General features: G+C 42.9%; 2 protein-coding genes across 4 annotated transcripts in view; one reads left to right on the top strand and one right to left on the bottom strand.

Moving 5' to 3' along the window:
• On the top strand, window positions 1-24,690 carry rhobtb3 (Rho related BTB domain containing 3). Of its 2 annotated transcripts, none has more exons than XM_085776072.1 (13): window positions 1-561; window positions 918-1,149; window positions 2,041-2,233; window positions 4,884-5,041; window positions 5,411-5,519; window positions 8,500-8,695; window positions 8,878-9,074; window positions 14,262-14,371; window positions 16,313-16,418; window positions 17,271-17,444; window positions 20,990-21,156; window positions 21,311-21,407; window positions 22,318-24,690. In XM_085776072.1, coding segments are annotated over exons 1-13 (1,860 nt in total). In that variant the 5' UTR covers window positions 1-559; the 3' UTR covers window positions 22,437-24,690. The 2 variants fall into 2 exon arrangements, with proteins under 2 accessions (XP_085632198.1, XP_085632199.1); XM_085776073.1 differs by having other exon boundaries at window positions 123-561; window positions 8,908-9,074.
• Window positions 22,292-27,399, bottom strand: part of glrx (glutaredoxin (thioltransferase)) — a 5,772-nt gene continuing 664 nt past the window's right edge. Inside the window, exons 2-3 of one of the 2 annotated variants that reach the window (XM_085776075.1) lie at window positions 25,881-26,012; window positions 22,292-22,460 (exon numbers count right to left, since the gene is read on the bottom strand). In XM_085776075.1, coding sequence (XP_085632201.1) covers window positions 25,899-26,012 — 114 coding nt within the window. In that variant the 3' untranslated portion in view covers window positions 22,292-22,460; window positions 25,881-25,898. Of the gene's footprint in view, window positions 22,461-25,875; window positions 26,013-27,399 lie in introns of both variants that reach the window. The other variant, XM_085776074.1, reaches the window with a different exon arrangement.

Below are 27,399 nucleotides of genomic sequence, written 5' to 3' on the forward strand. Positions count from 1 at the left end.
AGGCGAGACCTCTCTCTCTCTCTCTCTCTCTCTCTCTCTCTCTCTCTCTCTCTCTCTCTCTCTCTCTCTCTGTCCAGTTGTTCTTTGCTACTGAGACTTTGTTTTATCCGCCGACGTCATTCATACGGTCTGGACGCGGAGGCGCGAGGCTGCCGCTCCGCTGCTGCCCCTCTCCTCGTCGGTAATTGCGCTCTGCACCGACTAACAACTTGTTTGTCTGTTAGCGCATTGGGCTGCCCATGGGCGCTGCTGTTTACCCACTCTGCCTGGGCTGTCCGGTGCGCCTCTGCGGTCGGTTTCGGGACGGTATTGGGGGCTCCGCTTCTTTTTTCCTTCCTTTTTTTTTTATGAATGAATAACGAAATGCGAGTGAATGCGAAACTCCCGAGCAGCCGGGCTCCCGGGGGGTTAGCCACCGATGAGAGGGATTAACGACGGAGCGGAGCCGCGGCTCATTGCGGAAAAGCCGAGTCTGACTGCAGGCTGGCGAGGAAACGCACCGTGAGGGGGAAACGGGCTCCATAGCGAAGAGCAGCGGAACAAAACCGCGGATACCACAATGTAAGTTTATACCTGAAGCTGCAACTCATTGAGGGGATGTGAGGAAGAAGGGGTATCTGGATTGGGTGCATGCTTTATTTTTATTGTCAACGCTGTGTAAAAAATCTGACATCAGTGCAGATATAATTGGCTTAATTGTTTGATTTATTGGACCATAATACACACTCAGGTGTGAGAAAGGCCTTGGCAAGCTTCTCTCCAGTCGTTTTCAGTGACATAACAGTGATGCACCGTCTCCGTGATAGACATGAATAATAAGGATCAGAGCAGAGAGAGGTGCCTCCTGCCTTTCTGCTGCCCCATGGACCATCAGCATCAGCATCATCAGCATCATCATCATCAATCTCAACTTGCAGGTCCATCCACATCGTGGCTCTGGGCAGCGAGTGCCCCGGAGGAGTGGGGCCCGGGGAGGAGATCATGGGCCAGGGGCAGCTGCAGGGAGGCCTGCTGTGGAGCTACCTGGGTCACGGGGCGCTGGTGGGACCCTGCGACCTGGAGAGCAGCCTGCACAACCCGGCCTTCATGGAGTACACCTCGCGCGTGTTTGGAGATGTTACTGTGGTGGTTCGGGACTGTCCCAGCTGGGTAAGAGACTGGTATATAGTGTCTTTGTTTTTGCTTTACAGAAGGAGAAAAGCAAGAGTTGCATGGGTCGATACAGGAACATATCGACCATTGCTTTGATAAATCTCCTCATTCATGTGCCCATCTCCAAATGGGACCTTTAAAAGTCTTTTTTTTAGCTGTTGGATTTGGTTCTTCCTGGTTGTGTGATACCAAAAACAGCCCTTATTCACAGTGGGCAAAACAAGCCATAAAAAGTGGTGTAGCCTAATTTTAACCATTGTGAAAGAGTGTGCATCACTTAACAGATATGCTGTTTACTTTTCTCATTTTTGCTTCTGTTTCTCACAAGATGTGAAACATTTAAAATTCCAAGGCCACTTGCCTTCAAGTGCTGATTGCAGGCTTTATAAAAATGGCTCTATTCTTAGGGGGACGCCATTTTAACATGCGCTGCACACACAAAAAACTGATGAAAGAACTTTTGTTCTTAATAGCACATGAATTTGAAATGAAAGCACTGTTGTGATTGTGCAGCAGTATTGTGTGCACCCTATTAAAGGGCTCTCTAACCCTGTCAGGGGCGGTGCTGGGGAAAGTCTGTCAGTCTAATTCTATGTCTCTTTATTCAAATTGCTCAAAGCTTTCTGAAGTGTCTTTTTTTCCCCCTCCTGCTTAATGAGTTGAATCAGGTTGATCCAGATCTGCTAGGCTCACACAGGTCCTTGGGGGGTAAAGTCCCAAGAGCAAGACTGAGGTATTTATACATAGGAGGGCTCAGAGGGGAAGGCTTAGGGTGAGGTTCATGATACAAATTGGCCATGTTGACAATTCTCTATATTGCATTTCATGTGCCTGCCCCCTCCTGATCTGTCACTATTTATATTTGTTGTCCTCCTCTTCCCTTACCAGGACTTGTTGGACAGCGACTGGGCCAGCGTACGGAAAGTTCTCGAGCAGGCGGACATCCTGGTCATTAAATATTCAGTCACTGACAAGCTGGCCTTCCAGCAGGTCAGGAACGGCTACGCCCCGAGACTCCGCCCGCTCCTGAGGCACTGGGGTGTACCTGTCATCCTGGTCGCCGTTGGAGCACGGCTGAACGGTGAGGACACTTTTGTTCTGCGTTTTCTTTTTCTTTTCCGGAAGCGCAGAGAGAGTTTAATTTCTCCACCAGCGCCTTGACAACTGATGGCTCCTCTAACAGTTTGTCATTGTTGTGCATGAACAATGGAGCTTGAGAGGAAGCAAAAATGAAAATGCCTTCGTCTTTTCAGCCACACTGAACTTCTCATCCGAGTGGCTGCGGGTTAATTTACTGCAGGCTCAGTTGTTGATTTTGATTTTCGGGTCAATATCATGTTCGTCTCGTCGCGGAGTTACAGTGTGAGATCACTTTGTCTGCCTTGTGTCCTCTACGGCGTCCTCCCGGCAATGAGAAGGATGCTCGTGATTAAATATCCTCTTGGCTGCCTTCAGGCTGTCAGCACACATGCTTCGCTGCAGGAAACACACCAAACTGAGACATTCAATTTATACTTTTTTTTGCCAATTCAATGCCCTGCAAGTAGATCAGAGCTCACATACAGTAGCACTTAAATATACACTGCCACAGCTCCACAGTATAGTCACCCGGGTGTAGCCGCCTTACTGTAGGCAGCTCAACACATTAGGCGTTAACGTAGCCTACGTGTAAATCTACACCTTAACAAACACACTGACCCCTCGCAGCATCCAGCGCTGTGTAAACAAGCCCATCAGATGCACCAGACTGTATTTTTAGCTTATCTGCTCAACATGCTTTGAGATCCTGTCACAGCTTCACTGCAGAATGATCACAGTGCAAGTCAACTCTTTTGCTGAGGAGAGAAAGATGGGGGAGTAGGAGGGAGGGAGGGAGGGAGCGGGTGTATAGCTGTAGACCGGAGCTCTTTGTTTGTGTTTTTTTTTTTTTGTTTGTTTGTGGCTGGCTGCCGTGAGTATTTTCATGCTATCCCCTCATGACTGCAGAGAATGACGGCTGAGCTCGGAGCACTTCCTGCTGCTCGACTTCAGACCACCTAAGGCTCAGCTGTGGCAGAGAGAGTGCGCTGCCGTATACGTGCATTAACGCAGCCATTAAACCGCCGCTGAACGCAGGAGCACAGACAGATTTATCCAAGGGCACGCACACACACACACACACACCCGCACACACAAAGATATCACTGATATGCCAAGTCACCTCCTGTCAGACGCACACACACTCCTCCTTTCCTTTCCTTTCCTTTCCTCTTCCTTCCCTTCTGCCGCTCACACACTCACACTGTCTCGCTCTCTCTCTCTCTGTGTCATGCCTGTAGGTGATTAGCAGTATGATTTATCAAATGCCTCAGCACTTAGCTGTATGTCCTGCTCATTCTCTCTCCTATCTGGCTCTGTCCTCCAATGTGCAGGCTCTTTTTTTCTCCCTCAAGCTAATCCCTCTAATTTTTTGTCTGATTCTGTCGCTTTGTGTCCCTCAGCAGCACACAAGCCACACAACGGCTGGTCCTAGTGCTCGTGCCACTGCAGAATTTACACATTTAGATTATCTTATAACTCACATTGTGCAAAAGAATCTTTCATATTGAAAAAAAAAAACACAAACACCCAAAACAAACAAAAGCAAATGGTCCCAGTGCTGGAGAGTGGAAGTACTAGAGCAATATTTATTGTTTCAGGAACCAACATCGGAGAACAGGAAACAATGTTATTTAAAAAACTGGAAAAAGTACACATGCAGCACCTTTAAAATCCTTGTTGGAGTCTGCCTGTTCACTCAGAGATAGACTGGAGGAGTTAGGAAGTTAGGCCATAAAACCACATGTAGCTCATGCATCTGGTTTGTATGTGCTTTCTTTGCGAAATATGTTTCCTGTTTTCATTTGGCCTTTGAAATGTTGTGTTTTTTGTTCTGTTCATCACACAAAGGCACTTTTATCTTGTGTTTTTTGCACCATTTGAACATTTTAGACATGCATATGGGACAAGCAGTATATTGGATTTGCTTAATTATATTAATCAGCTGATTCAACATGTTCTTTTTGGATATTTCTTAGATTTGGTAGCAACCCATTGATGGAAACCATTGCTCTGATTGAACTGGTCTTGGAGTAGATTGACTCTTGATAATGCAGATCAGAACAACTTAAGTAACAACTGTGTCTATATAACTACAATTTATGGTGTTTATCACTGCAGTGTCCGACTCAGCTCTTCAGCTCCATTTGTTTTGAGCCACATCTGCTATGGTCATTAAAATTAAGAATTAAATCTTGTGCCTAGTAGTTCATTTATTATTGGTTTATTATCCTTTCTGCCAGGTACAACAAAAAAGACAAACATTTTTATTTAAACAAATTTGCCAAAACAAAGTGCCAAAAACCATAAGAAAATCAGAAATTTCATACAACAAATCAAAGTGACAAGATTTGCTCCATGACTTATGTTGCAGTTAATGTCCTGTTTTAGTTGAATATATCCAACAAATATGAAAAGCATTGAGCTCTTTTCGTGGATTGTATATCATAGTCTAATGCATCTTATTTGGTGAAACTTGGAAGAAGCGTTTCAGCTGTTTAAATTATACCAGGTGGTGCATAGATCCAAAAAGCTGCAGCCTCATATCATATAATGACTCATGAATTACTTCTTTTATATAAGCATCTTTTGGATTCGGTTGTGTGTGCACAGTTTCCTCTTACTTACTTGTGAATTCACCTCTCTGTCTCCAGATGAGGGTCCTCCCTGTACGTGTCCACTGTGTGCGTCTGACTGGAGCAGCTGTGTGCCTCACAGTGAAGGTCTGCAGCTGTCCCGGGACCTGGGGGCCACCTACCTGGAGTTGCCTTCCCTCAATCACGTCTTTGTCGGACGCTACTTCGGCAGCGTGGTACGTGTTGACGTCGTCACACAGGAATCAAAGGATCTAAAATAGGAGTTTAACAATTTATTTTATTTTTATTATTTTTAGCTGCTGTGGTTTGTGTGTACTGCACATGTGGTTTGTGAGGCAGAGTAACACTTTGCCACATGTGTTTTTCAACACAACAAGCAGTAGTGACAGCAGCAGTTCCTCCTGTCTCTTCTACTCCGTCAACATTTTTCAGATGTGGTCTTAGCGGAGTCGACGAGACAGGGACAAGTAGTGACAATGGTCTTCTTTTGAGGAAGTTGTTTCCAAAGCAAAGAATTGATGATGTAACAGCTCTATTTCTGTACCCTGTGTTTGAACTCATGTGTGTATTTCTGTATTGTTCAGCTGGAGTACTTCATGATTCAGTGTCTGAAACACAAAGCCAAAGAGAGGCCAGAGAAGAGGCGAGGGAATAAAGTGAACGAGCTTCGTCCCCCTCACTTAGAACAACCAGGTCAGTGGAGTACTATGGTGTCTAAAGATGCTGTCAATGCTGTTTTGAATGGCATTTACTGGTCCAGCTTGTTGTGTCTTTACTGCATTTGTTTTGGTTTTTTTTAGAAACGAATACTCATTAATTATTTAAATATGATTAAAGGCAACCATTATTTTTATTCTGTTATTTTACTTTTAAGCCATTAAACAATTACTGTTGCTTTAAATGGCTTTTTTTATGGAGCGTAGGGAAGATTCAGACTGACTGGGTTGTTTCTTCTGGAGCTCACAGAGCCATAAAAAGAGCTGAGCACAAAGGTTTTATCCAGATCAATATGCTCTGCTCCAAACTGGAAATAAGACGGAGGACAAAGAGCAAGGTAGACTACTTTTATCCACTGATGTTTGAATCAATTTTAGCTCTTTTCTTTTCATGCAGCAACAACTGCCAGTGTTTACCGCCTCGAGCACTGTCACCATAGTGATTGTTTTTGTTGGGGTGGTCGAGGATTACTCATTAACCTTATCCGTAACTAAATTCTCTTCATCAGTTTACGTGATCTGGACACTACAAACCCACTTGTCCTTTTCCTTTCTCCCATTATATTATGTGCTCTAAATGTTGCACCACCCAGCTCACAGTTTGGGCAGGTGTCTGTGTGGCTCTGTGTCCGAGGGCGACCTGGTGGATCCCGCCAGCAGCATATGTCTGTCTCTGAGATTAAGCAGTGCAAGTCAATGTCCACACAGGCGGGACAGAGAATCTGTGCATGACTCATTAAATCGGTTCGGTTTGAAATGACTAACATTTTTTTTGTTGTCTTTGTCTCTCAGTTTTGGAAGTTTAGAGCTGCAAAACTAACAATTATTTTCATTATCAAGTAGTCAGTCAACTATTCCAATGTCTAAACAATTAATGCTAAAGGAAATTGTGACAGGCTGGTGACATCTGCCTTTTGTTTCCCCTGAGTGATACACAGTTAAATAACCAAGGACATTCGGTTCATTATAAGAGAGAGGAAAAGTGACGAATCCTCAGTTCTTTTCTGTTTGACAGGCTGCAACCAGAGATTGTTTAGCATTTTGCAAAACAATTAATTATTATTGACTTATTATTTAAGATCTAATTTAGTCTTAATCTTCTTGTTTGAAATTCAGAATTTCAGATTAAAATTTTAATTAAGATTCAAAACAAGTCACGCTGAAATCGAAAGGTTCTTTAGTTTTGTCAGCAGCCGCGTCGAGACACTAGCAGATCTATTGCAGACGCCTCAATCAAACTGCCTTTAAGCCAATCAGCAGCACAAAAGGCTAATTATGAGGAGAGATAAACGACCATGCCTGTCATGATCAAAAGACGCTGCGACTGACAGAGCCACAAAAATTCATGCTCAGCTTCCAGCAGAGACCCAGTGAAATTAACAAAGCTTAAAAGACAAAAAAAAAAGAAAAAAGAAGAAGCTGTGTGACGGACCAGACTGTTGCTGCTTTCCCCTTTGTTTTAATGTTTGACCTTTTTAGACAGTGGCACTCTGTCTCCTAATTGGCCAAAGGATGGTCTGATTAGATCTCCAGCTGACTGACTTTTCCTAACAACCGGATGTTGCCACAAACTGAAAAGCTTTTCTGTGTGTTGAATTTCAATTGATACAATTAAAATGAATTTGGCATGAATCACATCTCCCACGCCACAGACAGAGCCTGTAGCCTTTATTTTGATGTATTGTGCCCACTGCTTATATAAAGGGATGCATAATTTACGGCCGCACTCTTGTCCGCTTGTTTTTACAACTGCTGCTACCACCACTGACATTTCAACGTTGTCAGTCATCGCGGCACAGTTAAAGTTTTATAAAAATAAAACATCCAAACCTAATATTTACCACAGACAGCAACGTTAAGACTGGTGTTAAATATTGATTTACCTCCTCGCGGCTCTCTGTGTTTCTAAACCTGACGCACTGACTGACAGCGTCGGCCAAAAGCCAAAGAACTGTTGGTGCCTTTCCAACGCTGCTTACGTCTGCTTACGGTGTCGGTTGCATTAAATATGACGAGCAGTGATTCAGGAGCACAACTATTTTCATGGCCAAATCTGAGTGATTCATAAAGAAGGAGATGAGGTCACAGCGGACCAGATGTTAAGAATGAATATGAAAATAATAGGATGATGATTTGTCCCCCAGCCATAGTCCAGTGCTTTTAATGCATTTACTGTGTTCACTACTGTTACACTCGTTTTCTCTGCAGATCACTTCCCTGACTCTTGTCTATTCAGGGCTTTTTTTCTACATCTTAAAACATTAACAAGCTTGTGGGCTCGCTTTGGAGTTTTGGGATAAATTTATCGCTTGCTGACGTATTTTTTCTCACCAAGATAATCTAAAACATAACTGCAAAATGTCAATGTTTGGTGGCAGGTCCTTGAGATGAAAAGAAGAAGGAGGAAGATTTCCTTTGTAGAATAGAAAAAAATAAAAAACATGGAGATTTTTTTCTTTACTTCTGCAGTCAAACCAGAATCCAGTGCGGAAGTGTCAGCTTGCATCTTTGCAGGTCTGTCATTAGTGCAAAGACAAACATAACTGGAAGGGTTTTTTTCTAACTTGAGTAACAGGGCAGGGCACGAGTTGACATTGGCCTCGCTCCTCTGGACTAAACGGTTTCTCTCTCTTTCTCTGCACTCCCGCTTTCAGAACGACTCTCTCTGCATACAGTATGTGTGTATACAACCCATTTCTGTCTCTGTTGTCAAAACTCATTGTCAAAAAAGGGGGGAATCACTAGTAGAAGTTGACGCGGTAGATTAAGGAAATGTGAGTAGACTACAAATGTAAATCAGAACACACCTGGGGTGCTCTGAAAATCTTCCCTACGGGGGAACAAGCTGAATTTCAGCAGTAAGAGTCCATTAGCTCAACTCATCCTTTTTATCTTTCTCTCTTTCTCTTTCTTTTTTCCACCCTCCCCCTCCCCCTCCTCCTCCTTCCCCCATTCAGCCCGCCTTCCCCCCATTCGTGTGGAGGAGTCCAGCTTCTCCCAAGACATGCAGTGGTTGTTGGAGCGTGGTGTGCAGTTCGCCGATGTGGCTTTCTATGCCGGGGATTCTGGGAAAGAGCTGGGCTGGGCGCATGCGGCCGTGCTGTGTGCTGTCAGCCCGTACTTCAGACAGCTGCTCCTGGGGCCCAAGAACAGGTAGGAGAGATATGAGCTCATTCACATGAAGGAGCTTAATTTGCTTATTTCACCACCTGAGCCAGTAGCCACCAGGAGCTGCTGCACTCACTCACTCCTCCTGCAAAAAAAACCAAACCCCCCTCTTTAGTTCAACAGTAATAGCACTTTGCTGTGCTGAATACGCATCTCTGGTTGGACAGGGAACGCCCACAGTCACGGTGTGTTTGCAGAGAGCGGGACCCGGGCCCACACTCGCTGCTGTCCACCTGGGACGGGGGCATCATCGATGACATGCCGCGTTCGGAGGGGCACCTGACAGGACGACTCTCCCGTCTGGTGGTGAAGGATCCTCTTCTGTGTATGTGCCTGTGGGAGACGCTCATGTTTATTTACAGAGGTAAAAACCACCTGTCAAACACAGCACACTCTGATGCATCCCAGATCTGCTATGTGACGTGACGTCTTTTGCTCAATTTGCATTTAACCCTTTGAACAACCCCCTTACTCCTCTTGTGAAATGTTTACAGCTTTCAGCTTCTATTAGGACCCAACAGTGTTGTGTTTACTCTTTACCACTAAACACACATACGACTGAGACTGACGGGAATGTCATTAGCCTGCATAATAAAAATAATGCCCTGAAAGTAAAAAGTCAGGTGGTAACAGTAATTAAATGGATTCATCTTGAACAAATTTTATTTTTATTAACCTTTATTTATACAGGTAAAAATCTCATTGAGACCCAGGGTAGGCAGCAGCAAAACACAAAGCTACAAACTAACTGAACGTGCAAGAGACAAAACACAAAACACGAACATCAAGATAATTAATGCAAACTACAAAAGTGCGAAAAAGAAGAATAAAACTAGTTAAATACATGTGCAAACCCCCACAGACTGTCTCACGTGCCTTCCTACAGTAATTTGAAGTCCCCTAAAGGAATAAAGCTGGATAGCTGCAGCTTCTGCTGGAGCATGACAACATTTCATGCCAATCCATCCAGTAACTGTTGAGATATTTAGTCTGAACCAAGGTGGTAGCGTGTCAGACGGACCAGCATTGTCATCCATAGAGCTACATCACGGCTAAAAGGGACTGGACCAGTTGTTGCTGTTTTCTGTTGACTGACGTATCACTTCATCCGCCAGCGTGTCAGCTCTGTAAAACAAATAGGAACGTATAGTACACGGTGTCTCCCCTCGGTGGAGTGACGCTTATGTCTTTAAATCATTTCTGCATTAAAAGTTGCATCAATATAAATCACGGCGACGGGACAGAGCAGCGCCCCCGTCGCCTCCTCCTCTGATGCAAACCCAGTGATTTCTCCAGAATGATGTTAGCAAAAAATGACACCTGGCATCAGGATCGAGCTGCAGAGGAAGTGCCAAATAGAAAGTGGAGATCAGATTACAAAAAAGCATCTCCAAAACAGCAGCCAGCGTGCATTTCATCTAGATAAATCTGGACTCAGCAAAGCACGGCTCAATCATTTTACTCTCATCGCACCACATGGTTTTTTATATGCTGCCACTTTATGAAAAGAAATAAACTGGCTCCTGTTACTAAACCTGAGGACTGAGTACTTTATTTTTACCGTTTTCTATCTGCAGAGAAGCAAATAGCTGCAGCTGTTTAGCGATGATAATTTGTGTGTTGTGCTAAATGCCCGTGTTTCACTTGCACACTTTAAATAAGTTTAAATGGAGCTGGACTGACATCCACAGTGGGGGGAACTCCATTCCCAAAACGCAGTTACTCTTTTTCCAATAATTTAGATGTGATGATTAATGTCCCCTGGCAGTAGGAGGCAGTTTTTCCCGCTACTGGGTCTTGTCCAATATTCCATTACGCTGAGGAACAGAAATCAGTCAGATTGAAAGTGCCCGATCGTAAGCAGCAACTGTAGTATTTTAATCTAGGACCTGATCGTTCATCGTGTAATAGTGTGATCCCACGCTGCTTTCTTAACCCACATTTGTACTTGGATGCCTCAGACTCATGTTCCCCTTTATCTGCAGCCAACTCAGTTCCATTAAACATTACGGACATCAGTGCACAGAGCGACCTACGTCTCTGCAGAAACTGAACCTCCATCAGTTTGACGGCTTATTAGGATTAGTTGATAGAAAGATGTGTGGCTCTGCAGCCCTTTTACAGCAGCCTCATATTTACAACAAGTAGTGAATTATGTGATTAAACTGTCATCTAAAATTAATAATATCATAATATAAACCCGTCTTCACATGGAGACAGCAGGCATAAAACGTACAGCCTTAACATTTTGCAGATGTTTTTATATAATGGGACCTCTACTGTATCTGAAATGTTCCCCGGTTGCTCTGCAAAGACAAACAGGCATGTGATCGTCTCTGTGACTTTAGTGCCGTAATGAAAATCTTCTGACTCTGCGGCTTTACAGTCTGCAGTGCTGTGCTCGCTGCATGTTAGATCACAGCGCCTGTGCATGCCAGCAGACTGCATGTCGGGCAGGAATCCTCATGGCGAAAAAGCTGGGCTAACATCTGATTCATTCACGGCTGCCTTTTAGCATGTATGTGAGCAGCACCGATGGTCCGGATGAACACATGTCTACACACTAACACCAGAGGCAGACACACAAATGCAAAAAGCTGTGCTTGTGAAGGGTGAGTGGAGAAGGGAAGAAGATTATAGGGTTAGACTGAGTCTGTGTGTGAGTAACTGTATGAATAAGAATAAGAAAGCCAGTGGTTCAAAGATGGAAAGAGCAGTGTGTATTTTCACGTGTGCATGTAAGTCTCTGTGTGGATTTCTTTTTCTTTTTTGGGGGGGAAGATGAAAGCAAGCAAGAAGATGGGACTACAAATTTGTGAGTCGGTAAAAAAGAAAAGAAAAGAAGGTGTCGGGACGTGGCGGCGGTGAGAGAGGGGGTGGTGGTGTGTGAGGTGCAGCTTTTCACCGTTTCTGTGGATAATGTGATAGTGAGAGAGTGTTTAGGTGGTGGGAGAGCTGGGCACTAGAGCGTGCTGGTAATATGTGTGTGTATATGTGTGTGTGTGTGGTTTGGAGGGGATAGCATGTGCTGAGCAGAATACGAATGTCACGTTTCCATAAAGCACTGCAGGGGGACAGAGCTAGGTCTTGTGTGAACAATGACTAATGTTAACCTCCAACACAGGGCTCTGATTGTGTGTTAAAAAGCATCTGATCCCAGATCAAGTATCTGTGTGTGTCTGTGTGTGTGTGTTTATTTGTTGTATTGGCTGATCAGCCAATGTGTGTCTTCTTCTTCTTCTTTCCCCACAGAAACATCCAGAGCTCATTGTGCCAAATGTTTGATGTTCATCATTTGCAGTAAATCCACAACGTGCTGTCTTTTGCTTTTTTCTCTCTCTAAAGAGCGGACAGATATCTTTCGCTCGCAGTTCAGTTCAACTCATTTGTCAGTCGGAGCTTATTTTATTGACTCAGCAGAACAAATTTCCATAACAATATCATGTCTCTGTAAACACACACACACACACAGCGTCACACTTGTGCTATCATTCCAGGCTTGGAGTATATTGTCATTCGAGTGTGCGAGTGTGCGAGTGTGTATGTGTGTGTGTGAGTGAGTGTGGACAGTCGCCAAGGCCGTGACTTGTGCTAGTGTGATGTTAACACTGTGAGACTCTGTCTCCTTGTGTAGAATCCTACTGAATTATTGAATTTGTCACTGGGTTACTATTGTGTGTGTGTGTGTGTGTGTGTGTGTGTGTGTGTGTGTGTGTGTTACATGTATCTGACACAGATGAATCATTGTGTGTTTGTGGTCATCCAGGCCTTATTTGGGGTCACATTGTCTCACTGGTTGTCATGTACTGTAGTTTCCTTGCAGCTGAATGTATCACAGGTTTCTGTCTTTGTTGGTGTGAAGTGAGTGTGAGATTTAGAGGCAGGAATGTGGCAGCTATGGATGAGATTAAGGAAAAACCTTCGGGGAATGAGCGTTAATCTCTGCTAATTGTTCCTGTTTGTGTGTAAACGGGTGCTTATTATAGCTGTGATATTATACGGATGGACAGAGGCAGCGTTTTGCATTGACATGTTCTGCTGTTTTGTTTTTGTCTTTCTATTGCACCTGGTGGAAAACATCCACCAGCCCATCCAGCTCCGTCCTTTGGTGTCTGGCTGCATCATGTCAGCAACCGCAGCTCCTGAGCTAATCTCTCACCTGCCTGTGAGGTGTCTGCGCTGTGCAGTGTCATTATCCGGGACCGTGTGTGTGTGTGTGTGTGTGTGTGTCGAGGTAATCCCTCTATCACCCGAAATACCGTCATTATGAACTAATGATGAGCTAAATCCTGTCCAGTCCAGCTCCCTCCTTCCCTCGACAGGCTGTTTATGTCCCAGTGAGACAGAGTGCGTCACCCCAATCAAGCTGCCGGGCTGTGCAGGCTTTAGAGAGGAGGAGTGCGCCACTGAGATGCAGTGCAGATGTTTTCAAATGAAACTTTCACTTTGTCATGTCTGTGTTTAAATAGCGTCACAAGTCTATTTGAATAATGGGGCATCAGCAGTCGGAGAGTCTTTATACTCAATGTCCTTTGTGACGGGATTAACTCATCAGATGTCACAGCTCAGATTCCTGCTCCACTGTTCGTTTATTATATATCAATAATCCTAATCCATGGTAGCTGTGTGGTTGTATGAATGACAATGTTGGGCTCTCACTTGGTTATTAAACAAGTTTGATCCAGACTCAACAACCATTGGACGGTTCGCCTTGAATCCTACTGACCTTGTTAACGCCCAGACTTTAACTCTAATGCCACCATGTGGCTCATACTTCTGTTTTTTACTGAAATTTCTCCGCAATGGGTAATAAAAATTAAAAGCTGTAATAAAATTAATGATTCCTTACTTTTTTACTGTCCTTGCGTCATGAAATAAAAAAACAAAAAACAAAAACAAGATCTATAGTGTGACGAGACCGGGTGAGATACTAGATAAGATGAGCAACTTAAACACAGACAGTATTTCTATTTTATCTCTAACTGCACATCTGACAAATTGTTAAAAATATGATTAAAGTTTTGACACTATGTTTGTGTAAAATTGTTCAGCATCAAAGAACATTTGTCTTATGACGGTAAAGTGTAATAATAGTAATAATAGTAAAGAATTGGAATGACTGACAACTAAAACACTATTACTAAAACTCTTTTCACTCTTACTGCTCTATAACATTGTTAGCAAATCAGCCTGTTTTGGATGCTAATGGTCAGCACAGGTGTCAAGTTAGACAAGACTGAACAGTTTTACCTACAATACACTAATAATAATTTAAAAAAAAATCAATACTGGCCCAATACCACACACCAGTCTAAAATATCTCAGTGAAAACACCGACTGGACTTGGTGTCCCACCCGTGACCACTGTGTGTTATATAAGCAGACAAATTTTTAGAACAAGCCAAGAGTCAAAAACAGCCCCGAGTATTTGGTGTAAGGTACGTGGGTGGGCGGTCGGAGCATGAAGCCAAATAGAAACAAGTTTGTCTCTGTGTTTTTTTTTCTGTTGTGTGTCCATACAATGAGCTTGTTTATGGATGTTTTTGTGCAGGAGCGTGGGAGTGGGAGCACCTCCAGGAGGCCCTGGAAGAGAAGCTGAAGAACACTCTGGCTGTCGCTCAGCTTATGGAGCGCATACGATCGCTCATCGGGAGAGACAGGGTGAGGTCTTACTCATCTCTCTGTGCTTTAATTCTCTCTAAGAAGCTTGTTTGAGATGTTATGTTGTGTATGTTGTAACGGCCCCTCTCTAACAAAGGAGGTTAAATATCTATAATGTGTCAAACTTGTTCTTTGAAGCTATAAACACATGTTTTTCGTGGTTGCGCTCTTTAACAGCGCCTTAATTAACAAGACCCTGTTTAGAAACAGCGCACAGTAATATTGTGGCTATAATTAGCATATTTACATACTGTAATTAGTGCCCGTAATCACCTCTCAGATACTGTGGGAATTAGCAGTAAATAAACAAGAGATGCTCTCAAAGGAGCAAAAGCAACAACACGAGATCTGTTGGGAGTCCACGCTGGACGTCCGCCACGACAATCCAACATTATGTGAAGAACTTCAGCGTCACATCTGGAATGTGTTGTCTGGAAACATGAGCTGGCTCCGTGTAATAGGCAGCAGACATGAACACTTAGAGATACATCAGTAGATATGACATCTCAGTGTCTGACAAGCCTTTGGCAGCACGTATGGTGGAGAAACAACCCATTTGGAGAGAACAAGGTCTTCTACTTAAGGCGGGACAAGGGACAGGGCTATTTTAACACAATGAGACACTCTAATGTCCTGCCATGATTTGATCTCATCCCCTGCGAACTCCTCCAGGGCGCCTGAGTCTGTGAGACTGGCTTAAAGGGATAGTTTAACATTTTGGCAAATTGGCCCATTGCCATAATCCTTAATAGTTTTAGGAGTAGGTCTGTTACCTTTAATTGTCAGTGCAAGCTGTTTTTAGAACGGCGGAGCAGAGCCGCGAGCTGCTCAGAGATACGCTACGGAGGCAAATGGGATTTCTTGGTTTCCCTCATCAAACTCATCAAATACACAACCCAACAACTCCAAAACGCTCTTGTGGACAAGTTGTGACCTGCAAATTCACCACGCTATGAGATAATAACGGAACATTACAAGACAGAGTTGTTTTAGAGGTAAATGCAGAGACTGCTTGCTGAAAAACTGTCCCTGCGCATCAGCGGTTTTGCATGAATTTGCCTCTAAAACAACTCTGTCTGGTAACGTTCTGTTATTATTTCATAGCGTGGTGAATGTGCAGGTCACAACTTGTCCACAAGAGCGTTTTGGAGTTGTTGGATTGTGTATTTGATGAGTTTGATGAGGGAAACCAAGAAATCCCATTAGCCTCTGTAGCGTAGCTCTGAGCAGCTCACGGCTCTGCTCTGCCGTTCTCAAAATAGCTTGCACCGACAATTAAAGGTAACAAACAAAGAGCCACTTTGCCAAAATGTTGAGCTATCCCTTTAAAATTTACTTCCCATGAGCTTTCTGTTGTTTCACAAAATCAAAGAGGCTTGACGCTGTTTCTGTCTCCATTGAAGAGTCTGTGTTTGCTAAACTCCCCCTTTGAGAAAATCGAGCTCTTTGTGCTCCACTTGAGTGAGAAAGGTCATGTAATGGTAATGGGGACGCTTTGGCGACACTCATTTGTGGACTCAGCAGCTCTACACCTCGTGTGCAAAAACACTCAAAAAAAGATTCACTGACAGCTTTTCCTCTGCTACCGATTTCACCTGATGTGCAGCGCGGTGAACTGCATATAAATATATCGTAGCATGCACCCTTTAAATGGCTTAAAAATGACAAGCAGAGTGTTAATAAACACGCCGTTTGGATGACTGTCAGGTTCTCAGTCTGTTCTCAGTGTTTCGCCAGTTCCATCAAGTCGTTCTTGGCACTGCAATTCAAGTATGTTTGGGTAGCGCTAAGCAAGACTGGCAGAGAGGCCATTGGTATTCCAGAGGGGAGGCGGTGTGGACGCACAGAATTACAAGTGTGCTGGTAACTAGTACCTGTGGAGGAATCTGAACTCCCTGTCTGGCTTCCTGTGTGTGTGTTTGTGTGTGTGTGTGTGTGCAGGGCCCCAGGGATACCCCAAGTGCACGGGCAGCTCAGCTCGGCCCCCAGACTCTTGTCAACCTCTTCAATTCTCCCCTTTACTCAGATGTTATCTTCATGGTGCAAGGTGGGTTCATGCTTAAAAAAATCTGTTTCGACCCTTTATACAGACACTTTTTATAAATGCATGCGGCATCACACGGGGAGAAGAAGCAAGTCACTTTTTATAGGCCGTGATTGAATTATGGGTCTCAGTCCCCGGCCTGGTCATCCATTTGGAGATAAAATAAGATAAAATGGTCGGAGCGACGGGCTCCTTTCCGTTTCCTATCATGTTTCATCTCACCAAAAGCTTTTCCACGAGCTGCACCTCTATTAAATGATCAAGCAGAGAAATATAGAAATAATGCCCAGAAGCCTCTCCTAATCAATACACATCTCATAAAAAGTGCAGTGAGCTTTTCTCGTCCTTGCACCTCGGAGCTCTTAGAGGTCACGGGGGAAATTTCTAAAACAATCATCTGTGCATTTCTAATCTATTTTGTCTTTAATCTTGACTTCCTGATGGAGTGTAGTGAGAGCTGTCACTGGCCGTTAATGGCAATTAATGGCAGCAATTATATCAGCACTTGTGCCGTCGCTTTACATGTCATTTGTTTCATGTTATTTAAATGGCCCATTATGAACGATCTTCACTCGCAAAAGCTCGGTTAAAACAGATGTGGTGTCTGCACTTTTGTGATCAGCCTGAAGAGACAAGTTAGTGATTTAAAGAGCGTTTGATTAAAGACAAAACTAAAGGTACATTCTGCTACTATCATTCAAGAGTTAATATATCAGTTATGAACTGTTTATAGTCTCTGGCATTATGCTTCTTTCTTTGGGACTTTTCCAGGTGCTGCCAAGAAATTCAAAACCTAGCTGATAATTTTGCATGTGTGTGTGTGTGTGTGTGTGTGTGTGTGTGTGTGTTTTCTAGGCAGCGTATTGCCAGCACACAGGGCGGTGCTGGTGGCACGCTGTGATGTTATGGCTGCGATGTTCAGTGGAAAGTATGCAGAGGCCCGGAGCCGAGTGGTGCCCATCCACGGCGTCTCCTCAGATACCTTCTTGTCTTTCCTGGAGTACCTCTACACTGACTCCTGCTGTCCTGGTGAGTTGACTGCACACAACACAGATGACACACACACACAAACATATACGACACAACACCACTGTGGCCACTGCTTCAACTGTGTGCATTAAGATGAACGAGTAAAGTGCTCCTGTGACTGCAAACACATCTCCAGCAGAAGGTCCTAAATATAGTAATACACAGCCCCGTGGTCCTCTTTATCTTGTGCACTAATTAAACCCTGTAGCAGATCTTTGTATAATGGCGAGATTGATTGCACTCAGTGTGTTATTCATCCACCCGGCTCTAACTACAACCTGAGGCTGTTCCTGTTAAAACAAAATTGTTTCTTACTTAAATAGGGAAGAGCAGCTTGAGATAGAAGCATCAGATGAGAGTCACTGGATCCGGACACCTGTTTGTAGAGGGACAAAGGACCTTTGATGAAAAGTACCACGGAAATAATCACTGATCCTGCATCCGGAAAGCACTCGAGAGCGGTACAGTCGTGTTTTCCTATAGGCCTCGCTACTGAACAAAAAGCGCAGATGACATGTCCCATCAACCATCTGTGTGAGTGCGACATACTGCCAGTGTCAGTCTCAGGAGGCGAGAGGCGAACAGCACCGAGCTTAAAATGAAATTAGATTTAGTGATGACAAAATCAACCCGTGGCATCACGGCTTCATCTGCTTTTAATGGTGCCAAATGAAGGCCCCAGACGTGTTGTTGTTTTCCTCCGACACATTGTGCGCTGCATTTTCAAAGTAATTAGTGCTGATAAATCTCTTCGGTGACGGCAACGAGCTTGGGAATTGAGAATTATATCAGGAGCTTCTATAACCTAGGAGTTTCCGCCGAACCAGTGGCTCTCTCTCTGTGATATGAAAACTGAGCTGATACTGTGGATCCCACTGAAAATCAACAGCCTGCCCTGCCCTGCAGCCTCTGCGCCGCTTTCAGCCACACTCAGCTGGTTGTTTTAGGTTTGACAAAGCAAATATTCAAACCGATTCACTTCTATCCACAGGCTGCTCTCAGTCAGGCGTACTCCCACAGATCACACGGTGAGGTCAAAGTAAAAGAAGAGCATTCATAAAAGCATGTATTGAGATGTTTGTGAACCAAATTAGATCTTAAGTGTTAGTCAATATGGGTCAGGTGGCTAGAGGGACTCCAGTGTTATTTGTTTCTTTAGTTACTTGTGTCTGTGTGGGAAATTATTTGCTAACGTTTCAGATAAAACAAGTGGACAAGCTGATAGAGGTCCTCTGATTATTTTTGATTCTTTCTGCCCCCTAGTGGTTAAAGTTTATCTAATGCAGCTTTTGATGTCGAACCGAGCCGCACTCTCTGAAGGAGTTTTTGAAGGTGTGTGAGTGTGTGTTTGTATGCGTTCTTGTGACAACAATGGTGATAACACTGCAGCCCCTCTCGGATTAAGCCTCACAACTGCAGATAATTTACATATTCATAAAGCACAGGAATAATGTTGTATTATTACCTCATGAATAGATAATAAAAAGCCACATAACTCAAACTTTTAGCTGCAGAATTACAGCGTCAATTATAAGATTCACTGTCGTGTTGCCTCCCAGTTTAGTTACATAATGAAGCTGCTGCACTGACAGTTTCAAGCTTCAGAAAACAACCAGGTCTGAATAAGCAGCTCTCGGGAGCTGACGATCACCTTTCTCTCTGACAAGGGATGTTTTGATGAAAAACTTTAACAAGCAATCCTTAAGATGCTCCTGCTGCTGCTGCTGCTTAGGTACAGAGAGAGTAAACAAGCTGTTTCCAGAGATACAGCTTCAGGTTGAGTCATGGGAGCAGGAAATTAAAAGGCATGAAACAGCTCAAAAGGCTGCAGCCGCTGCACTGTTATGTAAGAGCTGAGCACTCAAGGTCAAGGCAAGGTAACTCAACCGGTAGCAACACAAACAGAGGGTGTGAAATCAAAGGAGGAGCGCAATTAGACTCTTTCATTCAGACAAATAATTACCATACTTATGGTAGTAGAATAGATTTGTCGTGCTAATTTCATTGTTTTTGGTTGATTTGTGCAGTGAAATAGCAGAAACCCTGTGTACTGTATGGCTGCTGCTGCTCCGCTCACACTGCACCAGCCTGTCAGCGTGCAGCATGCAGTGTTTGACTCACATAAATGACAGGAATCAGATTACAGCCAGAGTAATTTGACGTGACATTTTGACATTACATAATAGGATTGACGCTACTTGTTTGACATTTGTTGCCTGTGTGTATTTACGGATGTTATTTGACAGCAGGACTAGCAACAAAAGGGAATTAATTGGTTTAATTTAATGCAGTTTTACTACTGGGGACTATTTAAACACAACACAGCTCACATGCAACAATGACTGTTGTGAGCACAGAAATCATGTTGTTCTATTAAGAGATATATCTGTCTGCTGGATTTCAACAAAATGATGGTGCACAAAGAAGACTGTGTAACCTGCACTGACTGTAACGTGACTAGTTTGAATTATCCATCCAGGGCATAAATAAAAAACATCATTTGATGGCTTAATAAGCCAAATTTGCACATTACACTGCATAATACATTTTATTGGCCACAGGGAGCAGCAGAAATGTAAACTCATCATTTACATATTATCACTTCACTGCAGAAACTCAAAATCTTTCCAAGAATATTTTACTTATTTCTTGTCAAAACTAATCTCTTTCCACTTAAAATAAGACTCATCACCTAAAAATTAACTTGTTTTTAGATAATTTTCACTTGTTTCAAACTAATTTTCACTTGAAATAAGTAGAAAAATCTGCCAGTGAAAGCAATTTTTGTTGTGCTTGTAATAAGAAAGAAAAACTTGCCCCACTATCAGATTATTTTAAGTGAAAATATGCTTTAAAGAAGTAAAAAGTGTCTAAAAACAACAAGATACTTTTTTGTGATGAGTCTTATTTTAAGTATAATGAGATTTGTTTTGACTAGAAATAAGACAAATATTCTTGGTAAGATTTACGGTTGTGGTGCAGTATCATTATTATTAATAATATTATTATTTGGAGCTATACTAATCCAGTTAACAGTTAAATTGTGGGTTTGTCACTTCAAGCAAAACCTTTGATATACAGTCGTTTTATCCACTCATAATTTAAAACTGTCCATTCATGCAGTTTAAACATCTATGTTTTATTTCACTATTATCACTTTTTGTACTCCAAAAACTATGTATAGCTACATAAGATGTCATTAATGTCGATGTCAAATAGACCAACTGGAAGTTTATTGTAAAATATTACAACTTTTAAATTCTGCCAAAGGTTTCTGTAACTGATATGACTGATGTAATTCAGCATCTTATAATTTTGTGTAAAAATGGACATAAAAAATCGTTATATTTCTAACTGGTGTGGTTTTCTAAAAAGTTTGATATGTGAACTTTTGTGTCCTCTCTTCTGGAGGTCTACGTACATGCATAAAATGTGTCCAGTTGTTGTACACGTCGGGAATCTAATGTAAACTTCATGATGTTATAACTTATAACAGTGTGTATATATGGTACATCAGACAGGTTTGTGTGTGTTTGTGTGTCCAGCCAGTGTGCTGCAGGCCATGGCCGTGCTGGTGTGTGCCGAGATGTACCAGGTGAAACGTCTGCAGCACCTGTGTGAGGTCTGTGTGTGCGCTTACCTTCAGAGCATGCCCAGTAGAGAGCTGGCGTCAACAGGTATCAGCGTGGTCCGGCTTCTCCGCAGAGCCAAGGTCAGTGCAACGTTGCGTAATGATTTGAGAACAGAAGCGGTAATAGAGGTAATAGTTTGTCTCTACTAACTTATTTAATCTCCTTCAGCCGAGTAAATGCAAATGATTTGGAAATAATCAATTATTAAGTGTCTCTGTTTCGATCAATTCTCAGTGCCACAATGCGGAGCAGCTGTACGTCTGGCTCCTCCACTTCATCGCCAACAACTACCTGATCTTCAGTCACAAACCCGACTTCCTGGAGCTCTCAGGTCAGTGCATAATTGTTTTTTTAACGTCTGATGATTTTAAATGAGCCTTGAAAGTGATGACCGTGCAAACTAAAGCTGCAGAATTAAACTGCTCAGACTTCATAATCAGCGCCTGCGGGCTCTTTCAGCACAGTATGTGGAGGCTGAGCTGCATCTCTCTCATGTTTCAAGTCAACGCTTTGAACACCAGGCTTCTCTTTTTTGGTCAAATGTTAAACACTGCACATAATACATGAGGTCCAAGGTGTTCTCTTATGATTAGTGAACAAAAATTAATATGCATTTTGAATAATAGACAGCTGTAAAAAACCTTTACGCTCCTCTGCCATACAGCACAATATGGCAGGATTTATGCATTAGTAGACTGCGATTTATGCCCCCTTATAGTATCTACGGCTAATACTATAAGTTTATGCTGGAGTTATATAGAGCACTTCTGTTTGCCTCTCAGTTATTGGTCTTTTGCATTTAACAGAGAACATAAAAGCAGCTGGAGAAAAGGGAGAGTCACAAAGATTAATAATAGCAACATTGCTCCGTTAAGTAGCAGTGGTAGTTTTTATTTATTTGTCATCATTAGTCATAACACAGGAGACTTAAGGTCGTTGGACGGGTACTGAAGGGCACAAGCAAGGTCAAAGGCCACAGTAAAGGGGACAACACACACCCACACACACACACACACACACACACAAACGGTGTAAACAAAGTCTGACCACATATCTCAGCCCTGTTGGCGGCGTTCATGGCGGCGATCCAAGAAGCTATTACTGTATGTGTCATCTGAGGGCAGGAGCCAAGCACAGTAAATTTTGCTGAAACAAAATTTAGCTCTGTGTGTGTCTGTGTGTGTGTGTGTGTGTGTGCAGGAGAATGTAGTTATGTGTTTATGTGTTCATGCATGTTCCAGACGAGGAGCGTGAGCAGGTGGAGAGGTTACGATGGCCATCCAGAGGCTACCTGCAGGAGCTCAGCGAGTACCAGCAGCGGCGACGCAAACTACGCAAGTCCCGCTGCATAGTCATGTGACCCCAGCCGCCGTCCGCCACGAGCCTGCGGAGAACAGGGAAGAGGGGGAAGGAGGACATATCGACAGGGAGTGAGACCGGAGGGGAGAAACAAAAACAAAAGAGACGTTTTTTCTGTTTGTGCGGCTGGATGACGGAGTGACTAGCTGTGGAAGGAAGGAAGGACGCCGCCTTGGACCAATGGGGCGTCGTCGTCGTATGTACAGTATGTCAGACATACAGAGGCATACACCACTGCGACACTCCTCTCTTCCCCTGAAGGACTATGTGTGTGTGTATGTCTGCATAAAGGCCATCATACTCAATCATGGGCAATACAAAATGACTGATCCTTTAAAACCCACGTTGAATTTTAAAAAAGGACTGCTTGGCCACCGACCAGAGTTCTCTGTGAAAAGATTATATTTCTATTGGCTGAAGCTGATGGATTTTAAAGAACAACATTAAACACAGAAGGGGGCTTCATTACAAGTAGAGATATATCAAATGACCACACATCTGTTAAGACTCCAGACCGACCAGGAAACCACGTGGTGGACTGGTGGTTCAAACTGCAGTAACGGGTAATGTTGTGACTTCAGGTTGAACGACGACGACAACGAGGAGGAAACTGTGAAGTGAAGCCTTTTTCCTTTTCGCCTCGACCTCACCCGGGGACGTCTGTGTGTCCCCTTCTTCTGGGGAGGGGACTGCTCCATCTTAAAAAAAAAAAAATCAAACCCATGATGCATCTGTGGCCCCCATTGGATTTGGAAAATGTGAAAAAAAAAGAAAGAAAAGAAAATGTGAACATGTCTACACGCAGCGTTTCTTAACCTGAAATAACTCTGGAGCCTCCGACTTGTCCGTGGCTCAGTGAGCATTTCATCTGAGCGGTGACCTACATTAAACACAGAGCAGGGTGGAAAAGCAACTGGTAAAGCCGCTGGTAGCGCGGTCACGCTCCGTCTCATCTGTAATCTAACAGACCCTCCGTTTAGCATTCGAGCAGGACCAATATAATTACGATTCTTTTATTAGATTCTCTCTGATCTATAATGCAACATCAGCGAACGTCTCAGAGCCAGACTGATTTTATTATCATGTGAGGTGGAATACATTAGGACTGTGGTCTGTGTCAAATGAGGCCATTTCGCTTTTTCCATTGAGAAATAACTTGAAAATTAAAATTCCTTGAACTTAAAACTACACGAAGCCTGTATCAGAAATCAAGTGCTCTGTTCACTGAATCCAGAACACAATAATCAAGTTGTGGTTTTTAAAACTTTCATTTACAGCTGGATTTAATTCATCGTCTTCATTTGCAGGTTAATGTGAAACAATGTTGAAACTGTTCCTTATCTATGTGCAATAACAAATACTAAGGGTCTGTCTGTCTATGTCACACAAAAAAGCAAAAGCCTGTTGTAGCATTTACGTGTACGGACGGGATGTAAAGAGTAAGGAAAAACAAAACAATCATATCATCAACATAAGTTGGTACTAAAACCACAATGCCTCTGGGTGGATACACAGTGTTTTATTTTATTTTCCTTTTCTTTGAGAGGTTGTTTTTAATCATAATGAAATTATGATTTCTTGGTGCTGCAATTATTTTTGTAAACTATACTGTATATTGACATTTATGATTTTCTTTTTTTAACATTCGGAGCAAAAGACAACTGGGTCTATACTGTTTTACAGTCCAATGTTTCACTGGTTATTTACTTTTAAAACGGATTAAGGAATTATTGATTTGACCGAACTGGCCCACAGGAGCCCAGAACAACTTGTCAGCTAAAAGAAAGCAAACACGAATAAAAACAAAACAACATTAGTGGCTATTTTTGATACAGTGGATCAATATCATTCGTTAATGATCAACAAACTGCATGTAGCTGCTGTGTTTGTGTCCAGTTGTTGCAGGGCTGTAGCAGCAGGCTGTGTGTTGTTGTACAGCACAGACCACAATCACTGTCAAGTTATTTAACCAGTCGATGTGTATTTAACTATAATGACCACAAACAAAAACAACAACTGTGTCAAGTCTGAAAGGAGTGGGAAAGAAAAAATACAAAAATCACATAAATGCCAAATGGAAGATGATTCATTAAATAGCAGCTGAAACTCTGGACTGTGAATCGAAGTGTTGTCCCAGTGCTGCATCCACACCCAGCATGTGGAGACACGTGTGGCCCCACGAGGGGCCCGCGCTGTACAGACTGTAGATAACATGACGTCTGACTTTAAATAAAGACATGTTTTAGAATGAACAACAGGCTCAATCACTTTCTGCGCTCTGGTTGTGTTTGAACTAGGGATGTCACCATTATAGATTTTCTTGGTACGATTATTGTCAGAGAAATAATCATGGTATTATGATTATCACAATTATCATGCATTCATTAATTTCACAACACTATTAATGCGTAAAATCAAATATAGTTAAAATATACATTACTAATGATAAAATATTTTAAATATCTATTAAAATATGGCCAATTATTAATCCACCAGGGGAAGTGTCATCGATACCAAATGTTTAAGTTAATTTGAATCTTTTTTTTAAAATTACAAATGACACTCTAGCATTTAAATTCCTAACAAATTCAATGGTACGTTAGGTAAATGGACCAGTATCTGTGCATTTACCTTTACTTTGGCGCACATCCGCCGACACGGTATTGACGGTATTTAGGAATCTTTGCGATCAATTAATTGTGGCGTTTAATACCGCGATTAATTGTGAAAACAAGTAATTGTGACATCCCTAGTTTGAACGTTGTTGTGCAGCCTCCTCCACCAGGTGCACAGGTGTCTGTCTCGACTGCATTCAACATCCACCTTTGACCTGCCGATGGTATCGAACGCTTCACAAAGCGTTCGTCTGTCGGATCCGAGTCGTCAATCCACACACACACACACAAACAACACGACAGCTTTGTTGTCCTTTAGGGTGTCAGCGAGCGACTTCACTGTTCTACAAATCTGACAACAGCAACAATGAATGTTTATGTATGCAGCCACGGTTTCATTATTAGTCAGACGGGACCTTGTTATGTTTGCAGGGGGTGAAGTCACACCCAGGACTCACCCTGTGTGGAGGCATCTGCTCTCCTTATGTTTCTACGCCCTTTTATTCCTGCGTTTTCCTTTCATTTGTCGACCATCTGTACATTCCCTTCAGCGTGTAACACAGTGTGCGCCCCCTCCCTCCTCCCCCCCCCAGAGCAGATTTATCTCTCCAGTCTTTACCGCAGAACAATCACTCCTTACCTCAGGCGTCTGATACCCTTTTCACTTGCTCTAATGAGAGATTACTGCTACTAATTCATGCACAATGATTTGCTCTGAGGCGGCGACACCTACCTCCTTCTCTCACCTGCCATTACAAATTCTGCACTTATATGAGTGAATGCGTATATGGAGGTAGTATAGTGTGCAGCAGTGTGACCTGTTACCGTACCTGGAGGTCTGGGGCAGGTTACTGCAGCGCTCCGATGGACTGCAGCATGCCTTCCAGTTTGCCACTCTTGTGCAGCTTCTCCACGTCGCTGCCGCCTCCGATGCACTCCTCTCCGATGAACACACGGGGGACCTGCATGTGAATCACGAAGAAGCAACAACAATGATGGATGCAGCTGGTTAGTAAGGCCGACACTGAAACTGAGACAGACTCAGACACACACACACAGACACAGAGGCTGAGGAAAACTGACGATATCCATCTACATCACAGGTTTTGTCTTTACTGTCCACATCCCTCAAACTCCTCTGACTGGGGAGCATTTTGCATGTAAATTTTTCATCTACTTAAACATATGCAACCAGAATTTTTTTTTTTAGGCAAGGCAATTTTATTTGTATAGCCCGTTTTTACAAACAGTTTGTCTCAAAGGGCTTTACATGGCATCATAACAACATCCTCTGCCCTTAGACCCTCACATCGACTGAGGGAAAAACTCCATGGAAAACCCTTTTAACAGGGACACTAGAAACATGGAAGAGGCGACTCAAAGAATCTGGAATCTGTCATTACAGGTGTGCGAGGATCATGAATGAAAAGGAAAGTGGGTAACACTTTATTTTAAGGGGTCCTTGTTCCTGTGTATCTACCTAATTAATTACAGTGTAATTACCTATGTAACCGTATGTAATAACATGTACTTACATTGTAAATACATAGTGTATTTTAGTGTACTAACAGGTCCTTGTTACACTTGTAATAAGAAATGCTTGTGCAAAGAGAGAGGCCACTTTGGCATTTCTTATTACAAGTGTAACAAGGACCTGTAAGTACACCAAAATACACTATGTATTTACAATGTAAGTACATGTTATTACATACGGTTACATAGGTAATTACACTGTAATTAATTAGGTAGATACACAGGAACAAGGACCCCTTAAAATAAAGTGTTACCGGAAAGTGAATATTTGCTTGGCAAGTCGATTTATGGTGTGCACCCCTAAATTTTCTGTTTGCACTCCTAAAATTTTAAGTTTGGAGCCACTGTGCTAAAAGAAGTTAGTCTGGAGCACAGCTGCAAATGAATGAGCAGGACTTGTGGCAGTAAAATTTGGTGTTATGATGCTTTTGCACTAATGTGATTATATGTTTCTGCCAGGGAGTAAGTTCATATGTCTATTAGATCTGCCACAGTTGCTCAGATACATTACATTAAAAAAAAAAAAACAGTAGACATTCAAGACTTTCTGGTTTCATTGGAAATGTCAGAGTGCAATGATTCAGGGTTTCCTGTGTAGCCTACTGAAGAAGCAGAGATGGGAATGGGCTCTTTGCACAGCTCCGCTACTTCCTGAACTTAATGCTGCTCCTTAATTTTCTGTCTTACATTATTGGACAAACTGATTAATCCAGGTGTGTCTGACCATTGTTGTGAGGTCAGACACACCTGGATTAATCAGTTTGTCCAATAAGCCCATTGTGGAGTCATCCAGTCCTCTCCATGCCACTGAACCGG

Source organism: Trachurus japonicus, chromosome 5, assembly GCF_045865225.1.
Source record: "Trachurus japonicus isolate A0001 chromosome 5, Traja_1.0".
In the NCBI taxonomy this organism is placed as follows: Eukaryota; Metazoa; Chordata; class Actinopteri; order Carangiformes; family Carangidae; genus Trachurus; species Trachurus japonicus.

Coding starts and splice junctions, on each gene's coding strand:
- rhobtb3 (XM_085776072.1), top strand. Junction 1,150..2,040: donor TTCGGGACTGTCCCAGCTGG/GTAAGAGACTGG, acceptor TTCCCTTACCAG/GACTTGTTGGACAGCGACTG. Junction 2,234..4,883: donor CGTTGGAGCACGGCTGAACG/GTGAGGACACTT, acceptor CTCTGTCTCCAG/ATGAGGGTCCTCCCTGTACG.